Below are 23,102 nucleotides of genomic sequence, written 5' to 3'. Positions count from 1 at the left end.
CACAAATGACCCCAAGTCACACCCAATACGCGTGTCACAAGCCCACCATAAAATTTCTAATTTCATGGTTCCTGGGATTCCCAGTGAATTGAAACAGAGTGCAAATGATGAAGCTGAAAAGAAAATCGGACAAGAATGTTCTTTTAAGGTAACTTTTTTTTGCCTTTTAAATTGTACTTTGTCAATATAACAACTTAAAAATAAGACAATAAAACAGCTTGGAAATCTTATCAGCAGCCCACCACACATAACCAAATTCAAGTATGCTGAATTGAGAATAAAACTTTACAAGGATCAAAATATGAGGCATGAATGATATCAAATGAATGGTATAACATAAACTCTTACTATTTGACTTGGATGTTGATGGCTTGTGGTTGGGTGAGCTAGTTTTATATTTCTCACAAGTTTCTATAAACAGTACCCACTGCCAGCTAATCCTAGAAAAGGGCATTGAAAGAGCATTGACTTAAATTTCTAATGAACAGAGTCTCTCCAAACTCTTGTTGAGTGCCCCTGTTTGTAGATTGCAGTAAGTTATGTCGTCTGGAACAGACGGAATTGAGCAATGAATTAGTACAAATCCATTACTGATACCTCTAAATCAAACACCAACATTTGTAGATCAGTATGCATTGCTTGATCTATGTTAACAATTCAGTAGCAAGAATTTCAAAGGGTGGGACATCATATTTTCTAACAGAAGGCACTTGATGCTTGACTCCTACAACAAGCAGATCAATGTATGTTATGCAGTATGTTTTACTTTGCGTATTTGCCAAACAAAACCACAGTAAGCTTCATTGTTTTGCCTTTAGGCTTTCTATTTGTGTGACGCAACATTGGAAATATTTTAGAATGATTTTATGGAACTAATTTCTTCCAGTAAAACAAAGCTTTGTTCACATCCACTGCAGACTGTTATTGCCATTGCCAGCGATTAATTAGATTTTGTGTCACATTGCTTGATATCATACATATTTTTCTGTTTATTAGAATTCAAGTCAAGAGATTCTCTGAGTGGTTTGTAGATGACTGCAGCACTCAGCCAAGTATTCAGTCACACACAGATCAGGTGGGATCCAGGTCAAATCCTTGATTTGTTTCGTGGGCCACATTGTAATAAAAAATCACCAGGGTTAGCATTGCTGGACTTGGAAGAAGGAAAAAAATTAGACAAGCTTCCTAATCAAGTAACAATGGTTGGAAAGTGTGGATGTCTGGAATGACAGATACTGACTTTGGTACATCCCTGTTTAAATTGCCTGGCATAACACACTATCAAGACTCACACATGAAGAATCGCTTGATGAGAGTGCCTGCTGCCTGTGGTATTGTATTTCAGCAACAACACTTGCTGTCTCAGGCTTTATAAATGAATAGTAGGCGTTTGAGGAGACATGTGAAGCTGCGGTGCTGATGTTTTTGGAACTGGTTTTGAGACCACCACAATGCAGTGCTTACTATGGTTACTTTCCCCAGATAGCACTCCAGTTCATTCAACATGAATTCAGCTGCTTATAATTGCGTTTGCACATTTTGTAACAACCTAATTTGGCTGCAACAGTGTTCTGTTCCTGTGTGAAAATGTATCCAGAAATGTAACACTGAAATTACATTTTTTTGTCGTAATATTTCCTGTATGTTACAGAAAAACGTAATTGCATCAGATTGAGAATGATCCACCTGGCAAACTCATATAAGCTGCTCACACAAGGAGGCTTGTTATTTGAGCACTGCCAAGTATGATGATGTCTCAGTAGATCAATGGCATTGTCTCCTATTGCAGAACCATTTCAAGAATGCCCTGACACAACGAAACCCAACTCTTTTAGATTGTAGGCAGATGCACCATGAATAAATAAATAAATACTTGTGCAAAATAGATTGCAATGCTTTCGTTCTAAATGATGTGGGTGCCTGCACTTTTGCAACGTCACATCGTCAATAGGGCGAATCTCACCTGTCTCACGGAGAGTCTGAACTGGATTTGCTTTATTTCATTGGCAGGAATCTGCAGTGAGCTCCAGGAGGATGGGTATGGCTGCAGGAGGCAAACAAATGGGAGTTCAGCTCGTCTCTGATGGCAATGGATCCTCTGCAATCAATGGAAGAACAGCAGACAGGTAGCTTGCCCATTGTGCACAGTAAGGTTTCCCAGCTCTACAGTGAACTCAATTCCTTACCAGTACTGTAATGGTCTTTTTCTGTGCTCTAAAGTTCTGTAGTTAAAGCCACCTACCTCATTGTTTGCATGCGTTTAGTAGTTCACAGCAGTTCTGGGCCTCAACATTGTTTTCCTTGGATAATGTCACAAATTGCACATCAGGTTAGATATTTATTCCAGAATTACTAAGCATTTATAAAAAAAAAGATTTGATTCTCCTCCACAATAACTGTTACACATTATACTTAAGCCTTACAAAACATTGCACGTATTTTGAAAGCTGGAAATGTGTCAATCTCAAAAGAATTAAAAGAAACATTGATGAAACTGGCATGTAGGCAAGATTTTTTTATTGCAAGACTTTAGAAAATTTGAAATGAACCAAACTGTAGGTGAACCGATTATAATTTTATAATTTTAAAATTTGTCATGACATAACTATAAGGATCAGTTTAGAAGCGCCAATGGCAAGTAGGTGTAAGCTGCTGAATATAAATATCCTTTTCCACTCTCTTGTTGAAAATAATGCAGGATAAATAATAATAATCCTTGCATTTTATATTGTGTCTTATCATGTCATCATAATATTTCAGAGTGCTTCACCAGATTTTTATTATGCAGTGCAAGTGACCCTGTACTTGTAGGCGAAAACAGAATAAGAATACAATGATACAGAGATCTTCCTGCAGAGTTATCAATTGATTGTTAATAAACTTCTGTTTATCAAATAAAGCACTAATCTGAAAGAAAAGTTTTGTTTCAAGTAGGGACGGACAACTCAAGCCTGGACACAATCTACAAGGACAGTCATTTACTGATTTTTGCTGAAAGAGGATGATTTGGTGATCCAGTCAACAAAAGGCTTTGTGAATTTGAACGCTTCTTGCAATGTAAGTTGCACAAACTCACTCAATCATTTTGCGATATGCAATATGATTGAATGCTAATTGTAACCAGTCCAGCAGACAACTTTCTACACGGGACCAGGATTGATAACAATAAAAATGATGGTTTATTGGGTGAAACAACCGCTTCCTTTTGCAATTCCACCCCCCCCCCCCCCCCCACCCCTTATAACGACCAGGGAAAAAGATAAATATGTTATGCATCCAGCCAATGCAGCTTCCTTTAATGATTAGCATTTTATTTACCATGACAAGAGCAAATTGAGCAGGCTTTCGTATTACTGTAGTTTTAATCCCAAATTCCGTGCCTCTATGGATGGTCAGCATTAACTGCAAATATAAATCTCTGCAGAACGCTTTAATTTATTTCAATGTGATGACTATGTTTTGGCATTGTTCATGCCTAGAGCTAGATCAGAAATATTGGTGTGTCACATTGGAGACATTCAGTGTTACACAAGAACCTTGGGTCTGGTTCATCAAAGATGTTGCAGACAATTTACTCGTCTGCCAATATGCAGGCATGCATGGCATGTAAAATCTAAATATAACCCGCCTGATTACAATGTACGGGATACCTAAATCAGTGGTTGATTTGTTGCTGCAGAGTGCTGTGCTAATAAATAGCAGATGTCTGCATCTGACTAAAGTCAGGAGGGGGGAGACGGGGGCGCAGAACGAAAATACTGAACATTTCCTTTCTTCTAGCTATCCAGATCGAGAAAAAAAACTTTTAACAGATTTGGGTGGAAAGGAACATTTAGAATAACTTATTTGTGAGGTCCTGTAGCGTATTGGTTAGATCACACGCCTCGCAAATGAGAGGACCCGGGTTCGATTCCCAGGCAGGACGAAACATTGGGCAAGTTTCCTTACTCCGCATGCCTCTGTTTACCTAATAGTTAGTAGGAACCCAGTTGTTAGTCAGTTGGCGGATCACTTTGCGGGGGGAATAAACCCTTCAAAAATAAAATAAAAAATGTTCAATGGCCAGTGTAGTTGGCTCAAGCTGAATTTTTGTGAACCATTGTGTCGGAGCTGAGCAAGGCAAACCTATGGACCGGCCACCAAATTAGACCATCAACTGGCTGTGTTTTTGTTCAACAAAGTGTTACATAACAGTTTCACCCCTTAATTGTTTTGTTCGGCTTTCTGAATATGTACAGATACTTGTTTTTCCATATGACAAAGGATATATTTGTTTAATCCTCTCCCCCTCCACCACCTCTCACCCCCAGTTTCACAACCCAGGCTGGTTTCTGCTTCAGAGCACGACTGTGTGGTGAGATATGTGCAGCTTTTTGGCGTGGTCCATCATTTCTGCAAGTTCTGAACGCCACACCCTTGAGTTGCTGCTAGTGTTAAGTGTTAAGTGTTAATGTTATTTTGAGAGGCAATGGTCACGTTTTTCTCGAGTACAGCCCAGAGCTTCTAAGTGCTTGTGTTAAAATGAATCTGCCCGAATTTGTTAAAGTTTTGTTCCACTTTAGCTTAGTAATAACCCATCAAAATTTAAAAAAAATGTTATTAAATATACACTCATTGATTTAAAAAATCTAACTGAAATCGCTGGTGGATGCTTCTGTCGAAAGGCTCCATTCTTGCTCTTTTTTAAAAGAATCACGTTTCTAGTTTTCATTTAAGAATTATGCGTAATTTTATTTTAAAATCAAAGGAGTCAAGCCTTTAATATAAATCCTCGCCTGTTCCACTCTGGCTCAGGCATGAGATGTGTCACATCAGCAGGATATAGCACTCTTATCCAAGTTACCGTGGGAGGTAGTCAGGGAATGATGTCAGGCTGTGGGGGTGAATGTTCCCACCATAATAAAGCTCAACACTGCAGTGGGAGATGTGTACACTGAAAGAGTACATTTATTTCCTTGGAGTTTTACTTTCAGTGGCCAAAAATGTGGTAAATGTTTGTGTTAAAATGCTGTTCTCACACATGGTCTTGGGACCATAGAGATATGTTCCATCAGTTACAGAAACTCAGACTGGGGTTGACCCAATTTGCTGGCACGTCCGATAACAAGTAAGAGTTATTGTTTTCTTATTAAAGTAAAAGAGAATGCATACCGAAAGGATTGTTCTTTAAAATAACCAGCACAGACACGATAGGCCAAATGGCCTTCTTCTATGCTGTAAGTTTCAATGGTTCTGTGGCAATTAATGGAGTTTTGTCCAAAGTAGTTATTGTTACTGCGATTACAATCGATTCACACCTTTGCAATGTGAGCTGTGTGTTTGGTGACTTATCTTGTAGCTTATTTTGTGGGTATGTGTTGCTTCTATCTGCATGCTGATAATATACCCCATTAAAATTAATATAGTTAAATAATTTTCATATAAAAAATAGAATTTACATTAAAAGTTATATTATAAATGTGTTGGTAGAGGACATTGCAACACATGATAAAGTCGTTACACTGTTTTGATCGACGTGAGACTCGATGCTACAAAAACAGGGTCAAATTACATGTGAAATGGAAAATTCAGACATCAACAAAGCTTTTCTTTGACAATGTCCATATCTGAAATGACTGTGCAGTTTCCAGCCTCCCCATTTATAGTGATCAATCTTCCCTGCAGTGTTTGTCTTGGTTAAAGCAACTAAATAACATGTAGGTCATCTGCAGTAATCCAGGGTGCCTTGGTAAAACATTTACAAGGAGACTGATGTACAACAGAAACTCAAGACCTGCAACATAGCCCAGCAGTACCTACAGAACAACAATCTATTGTTAAATTTACTGAGTACTGGACTTATTAAACACTTTAATATTGTGCTAGTTTTAGAGCCAGAATGTTGCTTGTGTTTCACCTTTTAACCAGCTGAGTATTAATCACAATCTTTATTGCTTTCCCTCAGATGGAAGTGTAATTTTTGTCATGCTTTACTTTAGCATTTTTCAGAACACTGGGAATCCGAGCTGCTGGATAAATGCACTGGTTCAGCCACAGTGCCCCCCTCCGGTGACGATGAGGAAAGTTTGGAGGCTTCACTGAACCTTGAGACACGGCTTACTAAAGATATCATCTCAAACAGCTATACTAAGGTTATGTCTCAATCAGAGTTCTCTATCCTTGTGCGACTTTTACTCTTAAATCATTTTACAAGACTGTTTCCAAAACAAAATGTGTGTTTATTGATAAATAAAATAATAATATTGTATCAAAAAATTCCCCGAAAAGAAAAAGATGCAACACATTAATATTCCAGTGCAATATGCAACAGACTTTGTGCGATGTGCACACATTTACTGGACACCAAAAAAACCCTGTGTTAATGAGTTGAAAAAAAGCGACACTTCTGCGCACATTTTGATGTGATAAAATCTGATATGTCACATTTTTTAATTCAAACATTTCTGGTGAAATGGCTTATTACAAAAACAGCAACCACACCTTGCATTTATATAGCGCCCTTCACACTGGACCGCACCTTATTAAGGTGGAGTTCACCAAAGTGAAGGGCATCAGTAAAAAAAGGATGCAATACTGTATGTCTAAGTACATAGCAATCAGGATTAACTGAACAGTTCTTAACATCTGGCTTTTGTTTTCTGTAGGAGGACAATGCAGAAGATGACTGTGAATTTAGGTTTGAAAAAGTAAGGCGTTTTAAAGCTCGCTGCCTGCAGACTGGTGCTTCTTGTCAAAGGATTCGGTGTAATTCAACAGGTAAATTACAGGATGAACAATGGAAGGAGTGAAGGGAGGAGAAAATCGAAGGCTAATGTAAATTTTAAACAATTATTTGTGATAGTTTTTTAAACAGTGAATGAAGTCCTTCATTTCAGAATCTTTGCTTGTTCATTGCTTTCCACCATGCTCGTGGACATTTAACCTATGTATTGGTGGCAGAGTCAGGGAGCTAGGATATTTCACCAACATTTGCTTCTTTAAGAGCTTTACCAAGAAAGAATCGCAGACAAAGTGGTATTTCCTTTCTCTTATCGGAACAGGAGTAGGCCATTCAGCCCTTCAAGCCTGTTCCGCCATTCTATGTCATCACGGCTGATCTGTACCTCAACTCCAATTGTGGAGTCCTGTAGCTCAGTGTTAAGAGCACTCGCTTTGCAAGTGAGAGACCTGAGTTCAATTCCAGGCAGAGGGCGAAACCTTGGGCAAGTTTTCTTACTCCACACAGAGCCTAATAATAATCCCTCCAAAGAAAAACAATAATAAATTGGTCATTTTCAATCTACGACTGTTTGTGGGACATTGCTGTGCGCAATTGGCTGCCGCGTTCGCCCACAAATATATAGTCAATTCACTTTACAGTGTGTTCTGTGAAGCGCTTTGGGACGTCCTCCTGACGTGAAAAGCGCTATATCAAATGCAAGGATTATTATTATTATTATTTACCTGTCTTTGCTCCAATTGTAATTCTTATAACATGAAATTTATGATTCCAAAAAGTCCTTTTGTGACCTTAAATCTATGCTCATCACCCGTATATGTTCTGTGTTTCTCATGATCTGAATGCGCTGTTAATAACAGACCACCTTCTCTGTTCCAGCCACTTCTAATCCTCAAACTTGTGTGCTTTTGGCAGGTGCAAGCTCATTCTGGATGGAGAAAGATGTTGATTCTCTGGTTGCCACGAAACAAGCTCTCTGTAGGAATACTCAAACCCATTCATTTTGCGGCAACAGGAAGTCCCTGTCTGAACAGCTGGAAGCTGCAGGAGGTGTACATGTAAGCTGTTCCATACACACATCCAGGAAATGACAAACATAGGCAAGAAATGCCACAGAATGACCTGCATTAATACAAATCTTACTCCACAGATCTCTCATATTTCCTTTTAATTTTGTATCTTTTATGCAAGGCCAACTTAATCAATAGTTATGCCTCACACTGCTAGGATCCCATGGAATACCACAACTTGCATTTATATAGTATCCTTCACGCTAGTTAGTACTCGGATGCCCCAATGAGCAGCCTGCTAGAACGGAGTGGGCGGACAAGGGATAAGAGAGGCCTTTGTTATGACAAGATGGGAATATAAGGTGCAGTTTGGCAAGAACAAGGCTTGGGAACCCAGAGTGTGCATTACAAGTGCTGCTGGAGTTTAATCAGCTACATCCACACAGAGAGCGGGGGATTAAGTACAAACACGTTTTAGCAATATTTCTTATGAATACTGCAATTTTGCCCCTTTTACAATATAATTTACATTTAAATAGCATCGTTCCCATCTGGAGGACTTTGGTTGTAAAGTATGAGCCCCCATTACTGCAGAGAAAATTTGAAAGCAAATCGCGGTTCAATTTTAGATGCAGCTGATCTGTTTCTCCCTCCAAATGAGCTGGAAAGACAGACCTGATATGATAGAGAGTCTATTGCATCTGTCACTGGCACCCTCATTGGAGCCTGGGAGATGCGAGTCAGGTTACAGATAGTTACGAAACAGTTAGCTAGATCTGCCTACTAGAGCCATATACTGTATAGAATAAAGTCCTTTAATTGCACTAAAACAGTGAGTTTCCTTTGACCACTAATTCAATGCACTGAAGAATGGGGTGGAAATGTTTCAAATGTGTTTCCTGTGATAATTATCTCAAAGAATGTGTAACAAAATGCCACAAGTTTCACCTGAATGCTTTCAAGCTGTCTTGTTCTAACGGTAATGGGACTGTCTTGTATTTGTATAAAATGTCTCCATGCGATTTCCCACAGAATGTCACACGAGCTGCTCGGTCTTTAAGTTCAGCTCATTTAATCCATCCGAGCTGCAACACTCAGCCATCAGTTATTTCAAACATTGTTTTGATGAAAGGGCAAGGCAAGGTAAGCCTTTCATTCTTATTATTGTAAGTAATATACACATGAAAAATTAAAACAAATGCAATAATTTTAGAGCTGCTAATTAAATGGATTCCAGCCTCGGGCACAAGTGATCTCGGAGGCAAAATAGTGAAATGAAATATTGCTAAGTTGATGGTTATGATCTGAGTTCGTTCTCAAAGTCTAACTGCTCTTATACCTTCAGGGTCTGGGCTTCAGTGTGGTAGGAGGAAGAGACAGTGTTTACGGACCAATGGGAATCTTTGTGAAAACAATTTACCCCGATGGAGCGGCGGCTGCTGATGGCAGGTTGCGAGAAGGTGTGTAACATCAGAAAGACTCCTGTTAATAGCTCGTTAACAAGGCTTTATCTTTCTTGTATCAAGGGGTCTATCCAAGTTACAATAGTTTGAACAACATTTATATAGCATCCTTCATATGAGGTAGCATCTTAGACTCTTTGAATTAAATTCCTTGGTTACAGGAATCAATGGAAAACAAAAAGGCTTTCTGTATGGTTGGTTATTTCTTGAGTTAATTTGATTCAATGAAGCCACATAAGAAGAAAACGAAATAGAAAGAACACCAAACCTACCTGGTACAGAAAGGGATCTGCTCTTGCAGATACACACATCTACACCAGGAACTCTTTGAGGCAGTATTGGTGTCCTACCAAAAGAAGTTGCTGTCATGAACTATAGTAAATTGTAATTGTAACATGTAGATTTTTCACTGAAGGAAAAAAATCTGTTATTGATGTCTAATATTATCACTGGAATGTGTAATATTGTCTTCAAAGTATCGATCTTTCGCTGTGCAGGAGATGAAATACTTGAGGTGAATGGAGTCGCTATGATTGATTTGACCCATGGTGAGGCCATACAAACATTTAAGGTCAGTCTGTATTTCCTCACCCGTAATTTCACCATGTTAATAAAAAATGACCTTAAACATTTCTTCTGTATGAAAACTGTGTTTTCCTCCATTCTTTAATACAGCAAATAAAGAAAGGTTTACTCACACTTACAGTCAGGACGTGTCTAAGAAGTCCCAGTTTCACCCACAGCCACTCAACAGCACATGTGAGCCGTTCCTGGTCCCTGAGTTCCAACATTTACATGCGCAGAGGAAGCTACTCCAGTTCTGAATTGGATAACGCTCCCTCACTTCCAAAGGCTACAAGTCCCAATGACAGAATCATTATGGAGGTCACTTTACACAAAGGTAATGCAAAAAACAATCCAGCAGTAACATTTCAGCATTACCTCGTCGATAGAATTTGCCACTTGAATAATAAAAGTTAACAGGATGATTTGACCAGATTGAAGGCAATATATAGCAATTTCTTTCTCCTTTACTGGAATCATTAAAATCATTCAAAGGAGTACTGGATAAGCAATGGAGCAATAAAAACATTTAAAGGACGTGGGGGGAAAAAATAATGAAAAGTGGGATTAAATAAAGAGGGTGATTTTGAAAGACAGGTAGCAGTTGCATGTACATGGTGGCCTTTGTGTACTGAAAATTTCTGTGTCTATGTTTCAGAGCATGGTGTTGGTTTGGGAATAGGACTGTGCACTGTTTTTATGCAGAAGGAGGTTCCTGGCATTTACATCCACACTCTCTCTCCTGGATCAGTGGCTCATCTGGATGGAAGACTCAGGTAAGAATTGGAAACAGATTTGGCTGACTTTGACTCATGTAGAAAAGAATATTTGAACATAAGAATTGCTACACGAAAGAAGACCAAGGCCCATCCAATTCACCTTCCACCACCCTGAGAGACGCAATCACATGTAATGTCCCAAACTATATACTGTATTCCAAGGATAGATTTCGTTCAGGAAATAATATATCTAATTTGCTTTTGAAAGAATTGACAATTCTGCTTTCACCATGTCCCGAGGGAGTCTATTCCATGCATTTACTACTCGCTCACTGAAGTAAAGTGGTTTTGATTTTTGATTTAGTTTTTGACTTTGTGAAAGTTTGGAGCTATGTGCTTTTTCAAAAACGTCAGACAGAGCTGATAGAAGTTCAATCATTCCCAAAAAGTTCCAGTTTCTATTTTCCAGCAGTAAATTGTACAGATTTGTGAGATTCCTAGAAAATTGACCATCGATGGCTCGAGCCACTGGATCATCCTTTCATTATGCCCATAGAGACCAAGATAAATAAACAATTTTGTGGTCAAATCTTTTCATTGCAGTTTTCCTTATGCTGTAGGTGTGGCGATCAGATCTTAGAAATTAATACAATAAATGTTCACAATATGACTTTGAACGAAACACATGCCCTTCTGCAGCAGTGCAAATCTGGACCCATCAATCTCATCATCAGCCGACACCCAAACCCACAGGTAAGAAAGCAAGGAAAGTGCACTGAATTCATGCGACACAGGGGAAAGAGTTTTACAAGCAAACAATAAAGTGCTCCCTCTGCTGGTTTGCACTCTTCTGAAGATGGTCAGGATGAAGTCTGGTTCCACAGGCAGTACAGCCACCAAGGAGGTTTGGCAAACAATTAAATGACTGGTGGTTGGAGCAGAGGAGGTTATCAAAGCTGGTGTCCACCCACATAGATGTTCCAGCAGAGGTTGCCAGGGTGATTGGAAGCAGGAATCTTATCTCCTGTTTTGTGACACTCTTATGGTTACTGTTTTGGAAAAAAAAGTGCTTATGAACCAATACCAGGAGGTACATTTAAGAGAAATAGAGAAGAGATAAAAAAAAACTGTTTCCAAGATCTTGGGTAGAGCCAGGAACAATCATATTTCCCCTTTAATGTTCTGTGAAAATGCCACTGATTAACACAATCCACCACCTATTTTGTGTTAAAATGTTGTAATTGGTTTGATGGTTGGTTTGTAATGGATAAATGACACGGCTATAGAGGATTCCTTGTCAATATTAAAGATGTTTACGGCTCTTATGTTAGTGTAGTTTGGTTTTGCTCATTACTCCTCCTCCACTTTCATTCAGTATTGATGTTTGAAATGCTAATGAGCTCATTTGTATCTGCAGATCTCTGAACAACAGTTCAATGAAGCAATTTTACAAACTTTTGGAAATGGCAAATTTAACAAGGACAGTTGTCAATGGAATGCAGAAGGTATGTCAAAAGAGATGCAAGATAAGTTCTGTGAGATAATTCAAAAGAGGTTAAAATTTTATTGACCAACTGTAAACAATACTCAGAGAAGCTCCAGAGACAATTCAAGATTGTTTGCACATTTGGCAAAACTCAAAAGAATCATTATCAAAAGGCAAAACAGTGCAGCAGATTAAAGATTGCCATAGTTATGGATACTTCAGACTTGCCCCCGGTTTCTAATGCAGTTTTGCAAAGTCATTGGTGCAAGATGACTTAAGTTTCTCACACCTGTCAAGCTACATTAGTTATAAAGTCATTTGTTTCATTAAAAGTCAAAATTAAGGCAACCGAGGATGCTTGAAGGTAAACAGCTGTATCTGGAACAATTATCAGGTACATGAGTGACCATTCATTGTGAACAGATTGTACGTTAATGATTTATCATTGAGTGTGCTCTGTACAAGTAAGGCTCAAAATATTGACTTGTTTTTACAACTTATTTCAGCCTTCTTAAGTGCAGACTAAAACATGCTGGCACAGTCCCTATTTGAAATGTTCACAATTGTCTTAGAAAATACTCTATTGGCGATCAAAGTGAAAAAATCAGGGGACACACAAACTCCCAAGGGATGTATTTTAACAATCTCTATGGCCCTAGTTTAAATCTTTAACAATATCAATCATTTAATCATTGTCACAGTGGCTTACGGAACAATATTCCTCCCAGAAAATAGAAATGGTCATTCACTTCCTGGCTGTTTGTGGGACATTGCTATGTGCAAATAAGCTGTCATGTTCACCTATAAACTGCACAGATTCTGCATGATAAGTGCTATACCAAATGAAGAATGACTATTACATAATATTTAAATGTTAAATTCCCTGATCACATTACTGAATAGTAATACTATGTCCGTCTAAATATATTCAGTGGTATGCAAGTCCACAATTGTTTATGTCAATGTTTTGATATCCTTTTTAAGAAGTCTGAAATGATCCAGTAGATTCCATGTTTAGTCAGAGTATTTTATGCTTCCATAATAACAGCATTTATGATCATTCTGACTGTCTTTGTTTAGGAGGAAATAAAAATGAAGCATGGTGGGACAGAAAGCAAATTTATGAAAAATGCACAGATAAAACCTTCAGCAAAAAAACTCCCAAACCAATGACTCGCTCCAGCAGCGACAGCAGTTATTTTACCAGTGCTTCCATTAACACTGGCACCATCTTCTACATAAACCAAAACAAAGGACTTCAGGCAGAAGAAACACATAGATTTAACAGCCAAATAGATACAGTGTCAGTCCCATCGGGATCACCGGCCGACAATGTGGAAGAACAGGAGGCCATTGACAGGAGAGATTTTTATTTACTGAAAAATAACTTCAAGGACCTTGAGAAGGGCACAAGTGAAGTATTTCATGGAAATACTCGTGGTTCAAAGGAGAATCTGCCACCACTACTGCCATCTCCCTCACTGAGGAACGTGAGGAACCAGGATAATCAGCAAAAAGTTCAATTTACCACAGAACTGAGCAGTAATCTAAACATGAAGAAAAGGAATGGACAATCCTGGATTAGTTACTCCCAGGTGAGATGTGGATCTCAATAAGATTAAAACAGGAATAGAGTATGTGAAAAAGGTTTATGGATGGGAAACTCTCTCAACATATAAAAAACCTCTATCAGGTCTTCTCTGTTACACTCATAACAGATTCCGTATGATAACGGTCACATTGAATCTGTTAAGAACCATTGAATTTTTACCCCAGAGTGAGATGCTAGAGGGATTAAAAGAAAGGGAGGAAAATATACACAAATAAAACTAAGTCTGGAATCTCAACACATTAGTGGTCAAGCCTGATGGGCTTTTAAACTTTCTTTACGTCAAAATATCAGAATTAAGTTACCAACTTGAGAGTATTGGGAAATAAAAAATCATCTGGTTATAGATGACCAGATAAGTGTGCTGCCTATATGCCAACACAGTGACAATGACAGAAACTGCCCTCCCCAAGCCATTGTCCCAACTTTAGGAAGACAATAAAAAGGAAACATAGAGAAGGGACAGAAAAAGAGAGGATGGTTTTATAAAATAAGAAAGCTAACCCCCGGCCCAACAATGTGTGGTCCTTTTTACCCCCTCTCCCCATGTAGATGGATTTCAATGTTCAGAGAAACCAGGTCAAGTGTATAAATATGATTAAAGTGGAATCCACACTTCATATGGATTGCATTTTTAATGTTACTTGTGCTACACGTGCACACAGCTTCAGTTGTAGAGTTCAAATGGTAAAACAATGCTCCTAGTCTTTGCACTAAATACGTATTGATGCACTAGTTCTGATGCAAAACTGAAGATCAGTCTGGAAGCAAGGAAACTTTTTGTGGGTGCTGCTCTATAGGTAGTTGTGGTTACATGTGACACAGTAACTTAATCAGATAAACAGTAAAACACTTAAAACTGCAATTTTTCTATGGTACCTGATATCAACTGAATAGAACCACAGAAATTTACAGCACAGAAGAAGGGCATTTGGCTCATCATGTCTGTGCTGATTCTTTTAAAGAGCAATATTTTCAGTCCTATTTACCTGCCCTTTCCCCGTACCCCAATTGTTTTTAGATATCTTTCTAATTTCAGTGCCTTGGGAATCCTCCTAACGTGAAAGGTGCTCTATAAATACAATTTGTGGTTGTTGTAGTGCCCTTTTGAAAGCTAATATGGATTTTGCTTCAACCAAAGCTCCCAGCAGGGCATTCCATATCCTAATCTCACTGAATGAAATGCCACATAATATAGACTCAATGGGCATAATGGCCTCTTTCTCCACTGTAAATTTCTATGATATGACATGCAAGGATATTTAGGTGGATTGTTTTGGTGACTGGAGTTTGAGATTGTTGTCCTAGAAATATGGTGCCATCAATCCCTCCAGCAAAAGGTGGCTTATGCAGTTTGAAGAAATTATACATAAGGTATATAAACCTCACTAAAGTAGAAGCTAGCTGATTGTGATCAGCATCTGTTTGAGCAAAGCATTATTTAACACCTATATGAATTGACTTTGCTGCAGAAAAGGAAGAGGCAGGTTTATGAGCTACGACACCTTTGTCATTGCAGTTTCCTGTTTGTTTTGCAGGATGTAAGGAACTTACTACCACAAGGGGATGAAACTGTTTCCATTCACAGCAGCGCCTTGATGTCAAGAGATGTCGATCACTTGTTCTTTTTGCCGGATTCCTATCAACTTGAATTGAGAGGAGTGTATCAAGGTATGCTTTTAACATGAACAGTAACAAAGTAAGCACAGGAGCATTAGAATTAGGAGATGGAGAATGTTTTAACGATTGACTTAAATGTATAAAGCTGTTAAAACTTGATAAAACAAGTAAAGTGCTTGAGTAACACGGAATGAAGTTGAGTAATAGACAATAAAAGGAGAACACTTAAGTTAAGAAGTTGAGTAATAAGCAACAAAAACGTAGAAGCCTCTTGAGCAAGTGTTGCAGCTCATATACATTCTAAAAATAAGAGTGTTAAACAAGATGTTCTCTTTTCCTATTTGTAAAGATGTGTGAAGTAAATGCACTTGTACATTTCAAACTAAAGTGTACTGTTAAGGCTTTAACATTTCTGTATGAATGCACAGTGCATGTTTTTACAAAGGAAATTGTATGAAATTTTAAAGCGGTATCTTACATTTGGTTCATTTTGCACAGACAGGAAGTCGATTACATATGCCATTTGAATATAATGAGTTATTACTTTCTTCCTTTGCGGTTTTCTGTCAGATTCAAAATGCAAATTATTTTCCCTGTGTGTGGTTTGGTGCATCAGTATCAGTAACTAAATTCAGAGTAAATGCACAAATTTGGTTGCATCCGTTTTTTTAAAAGGGCTAGTTTTTTACCCACTGACTAATTTACTGTGCAGAAGTGGGCGATAACAAATGATTAATTAAACCAAAGCAATGTTACTAACAATTGCATTTCTAAATTACAGCAAATAACACAGCCATTAAAAGAGCACTTCTAAGAAGGCAGACGCAAATAGATCCTTTTTGTGAGGGTGAGAAACAGGAAGTGTGTGCTAGAACTGCTGAAAACACAGAAAACTTCCACATCAAAGCTGCTTTTGCTACAAGTCAAGACAGAAGCAGCAGTCACTTTGACTGTGAATTGGCCACTACTATGGCAGCAAGGCCACAACCAGTCTCAAAAAAAACAAGCCTTTTTTCTCAGGCTTTGTCCTCGAAAGTGATGGGAAATGAGGATTTGCCTGGAAGAAAGCACAGACTTTCTCCAGGAGATAAATCTGCTGAAAACTGTGCAGTGACTTCCTCTGTTTCCAAATCTACTGCGCCACAGAAATACAATGGAAGGGAGCCTTTGCCATCAGCTAAGGAATCGGGAGAAATAGAATCTGTGAATGACCTAACAGCAGCTGTGAAAAGACATCATCTGGCCGATGGGTTAAAACAGGAAGCAGAAGGTGATATCCTAGCGCCAACAAATATGAAGCCAGCTGAGAAAATGAATGGGAAAAAAGGACCACCTGTAGCTCCCAAGCCAGCCTGGGTTCGGCAAAGCCTGAAAGCTTTAAGAAGTGGCAAATGGGCTGATAGCAATACAACAATTAAAAGCAGTCAACAACAAAGCCTCCCTATGCCTGAATGCTCAGAATCAGCAACCCAGTCCATAAATCACACGATCCATTCTTTTGAAACACTGTCTGCTCTGGATCTACCAGATCAAGGCAACACTTGTACACAACCTTTGCAGCTGGATCAGACCGTGTTCATGTCAAGCAGTGAAGAAGATTCAAAAGGAAAGACTTCATCTCCGATCAATCACAAGGACTGTCCTACTGATAGGAAAATAATACTGAAATCCCTCAAGTCATCTGATGAAGTGTTAATGAAAGCCGTTGGTGCAGTTTCTCACCAGCCACCAGTCAAGTCTTCTCCGAGGAGAAGTAACAGTACAATCAACGATGTATCCACATCTTTATCACGTTCCCCACAAATACCACCACATGTGGTCAAAGCAACTGGGCTACGGACCAGAAGCTTTCCACTATCCATTAGCTCCTCTTATGAAGTTCGTGAAACAAGCACTCTAAGAGAAGGAACTTTATCATCCAGCAGTGACAAAATACACACCATCAGCAACCATGTATCGTATGCTTTGATGAAAGGTGTACTTGCATTTCCTCAGTCACCGGTATCATGGTGTGGCAGTCTGTGGAATGCACATCCTATGTCTCCTTGCACTTCTTCCGAAGATGCTTTGTCGTGGCCAGATGGATCTCCTTTGACCTCACCAACCATTGAAAATCATCAGCTGGAAAAAGGCTTTTCTCTCAGGTAAGGAATGTAACATTGGGATATCATCTCTGATATTGTGCAATATTTTATAAGATTAATTTCCCATTCTCCTCCCTCTTACTTCCCTTAAACCTGCTACCCCTCCTCAACATAGAGAGAGTGGGGAGATTTTGCTTTACACTGTTCTTCACTACAACTTGGTGGTGAAAACATTGTAACCACACATCATCTGTATTTAGTGTCAAGAGAAAGCTCAGTACCTGATAATTTTATTTAGCATTTGCACTAGAACTTGGTGAAACTACTTGTGCAGAAATATAACCTAATGTATTTTAAGTTGTGTGAAATAACTCGATGGTGCTGTCCTGCGAATGAGACGTTAACAACAACAACAACAACAACAAAATTACATTTGTATAGTGCCTTTTACGTCGGAAGGACGGCCCTAGGTAGACAGAGTTATGGACCCGAGCTGAGGGGTGGAGGAGTGGGGGAGGGTGGAGGGCGGGAGGGGGAAGCAGGGAAATCGAAAGCACAGTCGAAGAGGAGGGTCTTGAGGTGGGTTTTGAAGGTGGCGAGGGAGGGGGTGAGAGGGAGGGACTGGGGGATGGAGTTCCAGAAGGTGGGTGCAGAATGGCGGAAGGCCCGCCCGCTGATAGTTAGGCGAGCAAGGCGGGGGACGTGAAGCAGGCCGGAGCCCGCTGAGCAGAGGGAGTGAACAGGGTGGTAGGGGGTTAGGAGGTCGGAGAGATAAGGGGGAGCAAGACCGTGAAGGGCTTTGAAGGTGAGGACCAAGATCTTGAACTGTATCCTCTGTGTGATGGGAAACCAGTGGAGTTGGGCAAGGAAGGGGGTGATAGGGTCGCGGAGCTTAGTGCAGGAGAGGACATGGGCTGCAGAGTTCTGGATGATCTGCAGCCTGTGGAGAGAGGAAATGGGGAGGCCGACAAGCAGTGAGTTTGCATAGCCGAGCTTCGATGTAATGAAAGTGTGTATGAGAGTTTCTGCGGCCTGTGGTGTGAGACAGTGGTGGAGCCGGGAGACATTGCAGAGGTGGGGGAAGGTAGAGCAGGTCATGGCGCAGATGTGGGGTACAAAGGATAGTTGAGGGTCAAACAAGGTTCTGGACTGGCTTAGCAAGGTGGAGTGTGCAACCGTGGAGGGTAATGCTGTCAGCGCCTGAGATGAGGAGGCGCTGATGGGCGCCAATCAGGAGAGCCTTGGTCTTGTTGCCATTCAACTGTAGAAAGTTAGCTCTCATCCAGGACTTGATGTCTGACGACATTCAGTCAGGACAGCAGTGGTCCTGGAGTCAAGGGTGGAGACAGAGGTAGAGTTGGGTGTCATCCGCATACATGTGGAAGTTATACTGAGGTCCCGTCTGAGTCTTCAGGTTTACGTTAAAGGTGCCATGGCACTATTCAAAAAGAGAAAGGAATTTCTCCCTGTGTCCTGGCCAACAATCCCCCAAATAAAATTGACCATTCACTCCTTGGCTGTTTGTGGGACATTGTTGTGCTCAACTGTTTGCAGCATTTCACACACAAAATACCCAGTCACTTAATTTTACAGTATTTCCTGTGAAGCTCTTTGACAAAAGCTTGTTCATAAGATACATTACATGTGAAGTAATTGCCAGAAATGGAGTAAAGCTCCCTCTGGTGCTGAGTATACATTTTCCTCTAAAAAGATTGAAGAAATATTAGAAAAGTATTTGACTTGTTTTTGAGTTTTCATCTAATTATTAAGTTTCATATAAAAGGTTGCAACAGTTTCATGAATGTGTATACTTCCACTTTAAAACATTTTGCACACTATTCTAGTCTTGCAGAATTGAGACATTGTACTATTGGACTGACAGACGAAGATAAAAAGGAAGATGGTAAAAAGGAACACATCTTATCACTTTCTTCCTACGTTTCTGCTCAGTCTGTTATGTCCCTGATGCCTACAGAAGAACTGGAGGAACTTATTCAGGAAGTGAAGAACTTGGATGAGGAAACTCTAAAGGTTAGAACCTAAATAAAAAGACATTTTTATGTCTTTTCAGCACACATTATACTAAATAGGGAACATGGCTGGGCTGATCATGCTAAGAATAAATATTGAAGAATCGCTGTCATGAAGAAGTCTTGAAAGATCTGCCTTGTTTAGTAGAGCCCAAAGTAAAAATCAACCATAAAGTTTTAGTTTTTTTTCTGACAGCATTGATAGTGTGAATTGCACATCTGAGCTATATACCCACAGGTTCACCATATACGTGCTGTTTCTCTCTGAAATAGAACAATAGGTTTCTTGGCATAAAAACACAAATAAGTGTATATAGATACCATATGCGATCATAAATTATAGAGTGAAAAACTCACAGGTCTTTGCTTTGTACAAAAAAAAGGTACCAAGTCCTCCTGCTAATTTTTCATTTTTTAAATCTATTTGGACACGCACTATATTGATTACACTAAAAACTAAAATAAATTTTTGAGGTGATATAATGGATGGAATTTCTATTCAAAGAAAATTTGTGAAATTCTCCTGATTGACAGTGTGAATGTGGAAGTTTGCCCTTAACCCGCAATTTACAGATTCAGATGTGGCGTAATGTACAAATGTAAATTTATAACTTAAAATGCTGCAATTCAAATGAATGCACTTCCCTTTAATTTTAAAGTATTAATTCAGCATGGCAACATTCATAAACGATATACTGTATTTTGTAGAAATGTTAATGCGTAAACTGCGATTTTTGAATATAATGAAAGTTTGAGATGATGGTGAGTTCCTCCTTTCCCCTTCCCTGCCTTTTCAGTCACTTTCCCATCAGTTGGGGTCCCATGTTATGGGACTTGCTTTGAGACATCCTCCTGCTATCAAAGGCAATTATGCAAGTTTAAAATGTTGATTAAACTATTTATATAGTTATAAAAATCATCCTTGTTTTGCAGCAATTTGAAGACATTCACGTTGTGGTTTTACACAAAGAGGAAGGAGCTGGCCTGGGATTCAGCATCGCTGGAGGGATAGACCTCGAGAACAAAATAACAACTGTGAGTAGCCATCAGTGAAGAAATGCAGAATGAAAATCTGCAATATTAACCCTCCTGTTTTAGGAGCATTGCAAAACTAGTTATTCAATAGCACTTGAATTTCAGTACATCTTGTGTTCAGCTAAAAAACTTTACTTTCTTGTTACCTGCTTTACAAATAGGTTCACCGAGTGTTTCCAAGTGGATTGGCTGCTCAGGAAAAAACAATCGAAAAAGGAGATGAGATTTTATCAATCAATGGACAATCCCTGAAAGGAGTGACACACAGTGATGCTCTGGCTATTTTGCGACAGGCTCGAATGCCACAGCAAGCTGTGGTTGTAGTACACAAGTTGAAAGAAGATGAAAGAAAGCTCAGCACGTCAAGTGAATGCTCATCAACTGAGAGTCCAATTGACTCAGGTACGCATTTTTCTCAACTCAAATTTATTCACTCATTTAAAGTGCAATTTAATTCTATATTTTGATCTTTACGCAATCCAAATAAATTTGGCCAGATTGAATGTAATGCATAGAGGGCATGATGTAAACTCTACAAACAGGTTCAAATATTTATCTCCCAAAACAAAACCCATTTGGTGAATGATGAATTGCTCTCTCCTTCAGGCTGGATGAAGATTGCTATCAATGACACTCTGTAATTGATAGTCCCAAAGGCAGGACAAACCCTTTCCAATTCTTTCAGCTAATGACATACTATGAGGTCACCTCCCTCCTATTGACCTGCAGCCTGACCATTGTGTAAATGGTTTACAGATTATATGTATTCTTATAAAGCTCAGAAATACAGTTCTAACAGGGCATTACTATTGTCGCTTGCAGCAACAGAAGATAAAATGAGCAGCTTTACTCTGGAACTTGAAAAAAGTGCTGGTAGCATGGGCTTCAGCTTGGAAGGTGGAAAGGGTTCAATTCACGGGGATAAACCTGTCGTGATCAACAGAATTTTTAAAGGTAAGCAACAGGAAGCAGTTTTTCAAATGAGAGTAGATTGCATTTTAAGTAAGGTTTGTACATTGTTTTATGTTAGGTACATTGGCTCAGTGTTTAGTTTTCCCATTGTAAATTAATGAATGAATGAAAGTACGTGGCATGGATGTGTCAAAACAATTTCTTCACCTACTATTTAACATGTCAAGAATAAATTGTCTTATCTATAAATTGATGCGTGTGTAAAGTCCAGAGAGCCATCATCTCTGTTTTACGATTTACATAGCGAATGACCGAAAGCCTCAAAGTGTTGAGGTGGACCTTGAATGAGGTGAAGGAGGGAATGAATTGAAGGAACTCCGGAATGGAATTCCAGAGAGCAGGAGCCGAATGGCTGAAAGGCTGCCCACTGATAGTGGGATGGATAGGGCAGGGAAAATCAAGTAGCCCAGTGATTGTTGAGCGAAGGGAGCAGCCAAGATGGTAGGGTTGAAGGAGGTTGTGGAGATAGGGATGGGGCAAGACTGTGAAGGTACTTGAAGGCGAGAACAAGGACCTTGAATTCGATTCATGATGGGGAGTCAATGGATCGGCTCAACTTAACCTGGTGCAGGAGAGGACATGGCCTTAAGCTCAAAACTAATACTTCAAAATTTAACATCTTGTAGAATTTCAGAAACTTCATGAATTCAGTCCTAATTTGGAAGCCATGGCTTCCCTGGTTCTGAACCTGTATGACACTATCTTAGGCTTGAAGGGTTGTACAGGGTTATTCGATGATTATTTCTATCATTCCATGAATAAGCTACCAGGAGCCCATTGAACAAATAATCCTGAATGTTATTTCCAGTGTAGCAAAATAAAGTCCTTGTCTATGTTCATCTCTGTCCCCCACCCCCCCAAACCCTAGGAGGAGCAGCCGAACAGAGCAACATTATCCTGCCTGGAGATGAGTTAGTGCAGCTGAACACAACTACCATGCAAGGTCTTACCCGCTTTGAGGCCTGGAATGTCATCAAATCCCTACCCGACGGCCCTACTAAAGTCATCATTAGGAGAAAAAGTTTGATTTCCAACATAGTCACGTCAACAGATCCACCTTCAGGTGTTGAATAAATCTGCTGATAAATAAGAACCAACGAAGATGTGTGACATATCTTTTTTCAAATACTTCATTTATCAGAAAATTGATTGCATACTAATTTTCTACTTGGATACACCTGCTTTTAACTGGCTTTTCTCTGCACAGGTTAGTTTTCACCCTTCAAGTAAGTAAGTGTATTTATTCTGTACCCCTGCAGGTATTAATGCCAGATAATTCAACATCCTAGTGTGCCACTTTGAGCTCTCACACAAGATATCAGGGCCCAACTTGGTCATAGTCTTGACCATAAAATTAAGTTCAGTCTCAATTTGGAAAGTATTTTTGCAGTTCTTAAAATTACCTGCTGAAAACAGACTTCTGACTGATTTTAAGAATTCTTTGTATTTGGCAATAGCTGGTGCAGGCAGTAAAATAGCTATACAGTTCACAGAACAATCAACATCATATCCGTTGAAAGAACATTGCTGATAAAAAGTTACCTGATCAACTTGCACTTTGATTCCTGCTAAAATTCTGCCAGACCGTTACAAAATTTTAGCAAATTGTGAGAATAATTTGCACATAATATTATCATCTGCTCTGTGCTTTAGTAACTTCTTAAGACTTTCAACTGTATAACAGAGTTCCATGCTTTCAACTGCTGTACGGAAGGACAGATTTGGCAAATGTGTTTGTTATTTTCTGATAATTAAAATAACAATTGCACAAATAAACGCACAACTTCACTGA

At 39.2% G+C, this 23,102-nt stretch overlaps 1 protein-coding gene across 1 annotated transcript; it reads left to right on the top strand.

The window, feature by feature from the left end:
• Positions 1-2,957: 2,957 nt before the first annotated feature.
• On the top strand, positions 2,958-23,102 carry il16 (interleukin 16). The gene is made up of 19 exons (XM_042344084.1): positions 2,958-3,057; positions 5,979-6,131; positions 6,645-6,756; positions 7,634-7,776; positions 8,761-8,871; positions 9,074-9,188; positions 9,689-9,762; positions 9,867-10,092; positions 10,414-10,531; positions 11,095-11,227; positions 11,892-11,979; positions 13,041-13,555; positions 15,108-15,240; positions 15,971-17,333; positions 19,118-19,304; positions 20,237-20,338; positions 20,500-20,740; positions 21,161-21,292; positions 22,179-23,102. Exons 4-19 carry the CDS (start codon positions 7,651-7,653, stop codon positions 22,382-22,384), a joined length of 3,870 nt encoding a protein of 1,289 aa, XP_042200018.1. The 5' UTR covers positions 2,958-3,057; positions 5,979-6,131; positions 6,645-6,756; positions 7,634-7,650; the 3' UTR covers positions 22,385-23,102.

Source organism: Callorhinchus milii, unplaced genomic scaffold (assembly GCF_018977255.1).
Source record: "Callorhinchus milii isolate IMCB2004 unplaced genomic scaffold, IMCB_Cmil_1.0 Scaffold26, whole genome shotgun sequence".
NCBI lineage: Eukaryota > Metazoa > Chordata > Chondrichthyes > Chimaeriformes > Callorhinchidae > Callorhinchus > Callorhinchus milii.
This window is presented reverse-complemented; position numbering and strand designations above follow the sequence as displayed.